This window comes from Mus caroli, chromosome 19, assembly GCF_900094665.2.
Source record: "Mus caroli chromosome 19, CAROLI_EIJ_v1.1, whole genome shotgun sequence".
NCBI classification, from domain to species: Eukaryota; Metazoa; Chordata; class Mammalia; order Rodentia; family Muridae; genus Mus; species Mus caroli.
Window position 1 is genome coordinate 3,866,426 of NC_034588.1, and position 4,766 is coordinate 3,871,191.

General features: G+C 54.9%; 1 protein-coding gene across 1 annotated transcript in view; it reads left to right on the forward strand.

Moving 5' to 3' along the window:
• Positions 1-3,852, forward strand: part of Macrod1 (mono-ADP ribosylhydrolase 1) — a 143,788-nt gene extending 139,936 nt beyond the window's left edge. The window contains exons 5-11 of the mRNA XM_021151365.2: positions 2,047-2,163; positions 2,581-2,702; positions 2,785-2,815; positions 2,931-3,004; positions 3,319-3,400; positions 3,493-3,527; positions 3,703-3,852. Coding sequence (XP_021007024.1) covers positions 2,047-2,163; positions 2,581-2,702; positions 2,785-2,815; positions 2,931-3,004; positions 3,319-3,400; positions 3,493-3,497 — 431 coding nt within the window. The 3' untranslated portion in view covers positions 3,498-3,527; positions 3,703-3,852. The remainder of the gene's footprint in view (positions 1-2,046; positions 2,164-2,580; positions 2,703-2,784; positions 2,816-2,930; positions 3,005-3,318; positions 3,401-3,492; positions 3,528-3,702) is intronic.
• Positions 3,853-4,766: the final 914 nt, after the last annotated feature.

Genomic DNA, 4,766 nt, shown 5'->3' on the forward strand with positions numbered 1-4,766 from the left:
TTTGGTTTTTCGAGACAGGGTTTCTCTGTGTAGCCTTGGCTGTCCTGGAACTCACACTGTAGACCAGGCTGGCCTCGAACTCAGAAATCCGCCTACCTCTGCCTCCCGAGTGCTGGGATTAAAGGCATGCGCCACCACGCCCGGCCACTTGTTGCTCTTGAAGAGAACCCAGACGCAATTCCCAGACACCACATGGTGCCTCCCAACTCTCTGTGACCCCAGCTCCAGCAGGATCCTAGACACAGTGAACATACATGCACGTAGGCAACACAGTCACACACATAAAGTAACATGGACAAATCTAAGAAATAAAATAAATAAGAAGCCGGGCATGGTGGCACATGCCTTTAATCCCAGCACTCAGGAGGCAGAGGCAGGCGGATTTCTGAGTTTGAGCCAGCCTGGTCTACAAAGTGAGTTCCAGGACAGCCAGGGATACAGAGAAACCCTGTCTTGAAAAACCAAAAAAATTAAAAAATTTTTAAAAAAAGAAAGAAAATAAAATAAAAAGGACCAGAGCCTGGTATAGTGGTGAACTCCCCTAGCTCAGAGTGGAGGCCGGAAGGTTAGGGGTTTAAATTTAAATTGAGGCTAGCCCAAGCTACACAAGATCATGTGGCTTAAATAAAAACCAAAACACAACAAATATGAGAAAAAAGAAAAAAGGTCAATTTACTTAGCACTGAGGTATATAGCTTAGCGGTGGGATATGTGACCTGGGTTCTGACCCTGGCACTACCCTACCCTGCAACATTTATTTATTTCTAACATCCTATGAGGTGGGCCTCTGTTAGACCAAGAGAAGTAGAAATGATCCCTGGTCACTCAGGCTGCTCACCTTCCCTGCCGCTGCTGTTCTGTACAGTGCTGGGTCCTCTGGGACATCCCACCCAGAACAGAAACTCCAGGCTTCACCCAGGCTCGGGCCTCAGCACCCACTCTGCAGAATCCTGCCAAGGAGAGCAGGGGGCCTGAACGACCCTGCCCTGAGCCATTCCCAGGGTTCTCCAACTCTGGGAAAACACCCCAGTGCCAGCTCTGAGGAAAGCTGAAAATTAGGTGTAATTGGGAACAGGAAACAGAAGCGGGGGGGGGGGGGTCCAGTTGGTGGCACCCCATCCTGGGTGGGATGCAGGAAAGAGAAAGGGTTAGGAATCTGTAAAATGGAGCCAGAATTTTTTGTTTATTTGTTTGTTTTGCTTGCTTTATGCCAGTGCATCCAGATGCCAGGCAGTAGACTTTCTCAAGGATCGGCCTGGGCTCCATCAGCCCTGCCATCTCAGGGGGCACTGTCCACATTTTGCAGTTGAGATCCTGGTATAGCAGACAGGGGCAAACTAGTACTTGCCTCAACCTGTTTGGGCAAAGCTACATGGTTCTTGGGTGAGCAGTAGAGTTGCCTCTGGGCGTCTGCTGGCTCTGGAATATAGCAACGTTAAGAGTTGTTTATCTGGGTCTGGATCCCCAGGGTCACAGAGAATCCCAAGAGCCTCCCTTGGATAAACAAGCCGGGAGCCTGGCCTTAGTTAAGCAGGATGCGCTAATGCTAACGAGTCTGCTAGTTGCCCCAGCAGGGTTTGAGAGTCACCTGAGAGGCCTGGTCCCATGGGAAGGAGTTGGAAACCCTAGGCTCAGGCGCAGGATTGGACCTGTCATTTGGAGCTAGGTGGCCTCGGCTCCTCAGACGGGATTAATTGAGGCTTGGATTTTGAAGCGGCCTAATCAAAGCCAGGGATCCCACCAGATTCTTAGATCTGAGTGACCTCAGGACGGCTCGGACTGGACAGAGAAGCAAGTGGGTGGGCCAGGCGCGCCCCCTGCCGGTCGCCCCGCGTCTCTTCGCTCCAGGGTTCACTGCAATTCCTTGCAGCCTCAGTTTCCCTAGATGTGAAACAAGGGGCGACAAGAGCAGGCTTGGAGAGAACTTTGTGATGCCAAGTGGGCCAGTGCATAGCCTTGGAGTCTCTTGGGATTGGGCTGTCATGCATGCCTGATTCTTCAGGGATGCAGGGAACCCGACAGCTCATTTCTCCCGGTCCCCTGCAGTGGACGGCTGCATTCATCGGGCCGCGGGATCCCTGCTCACGGACGAATGCCGTACCCTGCAGAACTGCGAGACCGGCAAAGCCAAGATCACTTGCGGCTATCGGCTGCCAGCCAAGTGTGAGTGTTCGAGGGGAACTGCCCACAGCCACAAGGCGGCGTCTTTTTTTTTTTTTTTTGGTTTTTTGAGACAGGGTTTCTCTGTGTAGCCCTGGCTCTCCTGGAACTCACTTTGTAGACCAGGCTGGCCTCGAATTCAGAAATCCACCTCCCTCTGCCTCCTGAGTGCTGGGATTAAAGGCGTGCGCTACCACGCCCGGCTACAACGTTAAGTGTAAGGGCCTGGCCCCTCTGACACTCCAGATAGCAGATGGCAAATGGCTGGAGTTACAGCAGAAAGGAGAGCTAGAGGGCAATGTCAAGGTCTTCCACTACCTAGCAGTGACGTGGGTGGGCGGTCATAGTGTGTGCTGCAAGGGTGAGGTCCTTCTAGTGAGACAGCATGAGAGACTGACTGAAGCTGTCACCCTACCCTAGATGTCATCCACACGGTGGGACCCATCGCTGTGGGCCAACCCACTGCCAGCCAGGCGGCGGAGCTCCGCAGCTGCTACTTGAGCAGCCTGGACCTGCTGCTGGAGCACCGGCTGCGCTCAGTGGTAAGAGTCAACTGGCGGCAGGGGCATCAGGGAAGGCACCAAGTAACCAAGTCCCCATGTCATCTTGCCCTCTCTTCCCTAGGCTTTCCCGTGCATCTCCACAGGCGTGTTTGGTGAGTCTGGAAAAGCCAGGCATGGTGTGGGCAGTGGCTCCTCCCCTGCCTTTCATCACGGAGGTGGGTGGGGCGGGGCAGGGCCAGATGTGGACTCACCAGACCCTGCCCTCAGGCTACCCCAATGAGGAGGCTGCAGAAGTAGTGCTGGCCTCGCTGCGGGAATGGCTGGAGCAGCACAAGGACAAGGTGAGAGCTGACAGAGGTTGGCAGTGAGGCGGAAGCCTGGGTGCCTAGCGCTGAGCTGTGGCGGGTCAGTACCTGTCCTCCCCCAGCCCACTCCCTAGGCCAGGCCTGTTTGTTGCGAGACAGATGGGAAGGAGTGAGTCTGCAGTCTGAACCCCTTCTATAAATGGTACCGTGAATCCTCCAATCTCCTGTGGTGTACAGTGCACCCATGGTAGAGACACCACAAGGGCAGGTGCATTTGGGGGAGCACACAGTACCAGCACTGAGAGGCCAGTGGAGGCCTGGCCCAAGCTGAGCAAGTCTCCCTGGCACAGGTGGATCGGCTCATCATCTGTGTGTTCCTGGAGAAGGACGAGGGCATTTACCGGGAGCGCCTGCCCCATTATTTCCCAGTAGGTATGTGCCCTTGTTTTCCTCCTGGTCACCCCAGGCCAGCCCACCCCTCCCCCAATGCCCCGGGGCATCTCTCACTGTCCTCTGCCTTCCAGCCTGAGGTTCCCACAGCCCACCCTGAACAGGACTGGTAAGCAGGGCCTGGCCCAGTACCGTGTGGCCGCTCTACACTACTAACCTGGACCTCTAACACCTGCTCAATCTGCTATCGCTTACCTCCATGCAGTGGGGTGGTGAAGGCAGGGAGGGGCCCTGGGGCTTTCAGAATTCCTCAATTCCCTTTAACCTATCTGCTCTGCCCTCAGACCCACCTGGGCCTGTAGAACTTCGTTCCCAGCTTTGAGAGGTCTCAGAAGCCTACAGCTTGTTCCAGCCTGGCCACCACAGGGTTCTGTCCTTTCCTTCAGCCCTGCCTTTCAGAAGCCTCCTAATAAAGCTGTCTGGCTCAGCCCTCACTGTCTGGGTCTGGCTGGGTTCTCCCTCCTCCCCGACTCCCCAGGAAGGTAGCCCCTGTTAGGGGTGGTGTCTTGGACATCTTGCTTCAAGAGGCTACAACAGCCCTGGGTGAGCCAGGAGGGTAGATGCATGGGCCAGACAGCAGAGGCAGCGGCAGCAGCACTTCACATTTATTGAGGGCCTGCCCCCAAGGAGCTCACAGCCTGGGCTGAGACCCCACATGTGCTGGGGGTGGGGAGGAGAAGGCAAAGAGGCAGGTAATGCAGATATGGCCCAAGCAAAGGGGGTGCAGAGCAGGCACAGGCAGGGGCTCTGGGGAACAGGGAACAGGCAAGCCCTACTAGAATGTCTCTCTCACACCAGGCAGCTCCTCCAGGGCCCAGAGGATGCTTAGCTGCTCCACCCCACTCTCGGCCAGCCTCCTCCCAGCACTCGTCAATCATGCAGGCCCTTGAAGGTTGGCAGAGAGTTGTATCTGGGGGCCCTGGCCAGAACAGCAAGTCTGTAAGTGCTTTGTATGGGTGGCTTGAGACCTCTGGTCAAGTTCCCACAGAAACCCTTGGGAGGCTAAGGAAGAAAGGGCAGGCCTATGGGTAGAGAGCAGAACTCCAAGGAACCAGAAGGGGCCCACAGAGGCCTGGTCCCTTCCAACTTCTCTTGGCAGGAATGCTTGGGGTGGATAGGTGGAAAGCTGGGGGACCCATCCTGGGGACAGGGACAGCCAGACACAAGGCAGCCAGCGGGCAGGTGAGCAGGGAAGCGCACACTCGGGCTCACCACCAGCATCCCCTTTAATAAAACATGGAAGGTTCTATGACAGGAGAAGGGAGGAGTGAAATATGACCATTTACAACCACACACAAAAAAAAAAAAAAAAAAAAAAAAAAAAAAAAAAAAAAAAAAAAAAAAAAAA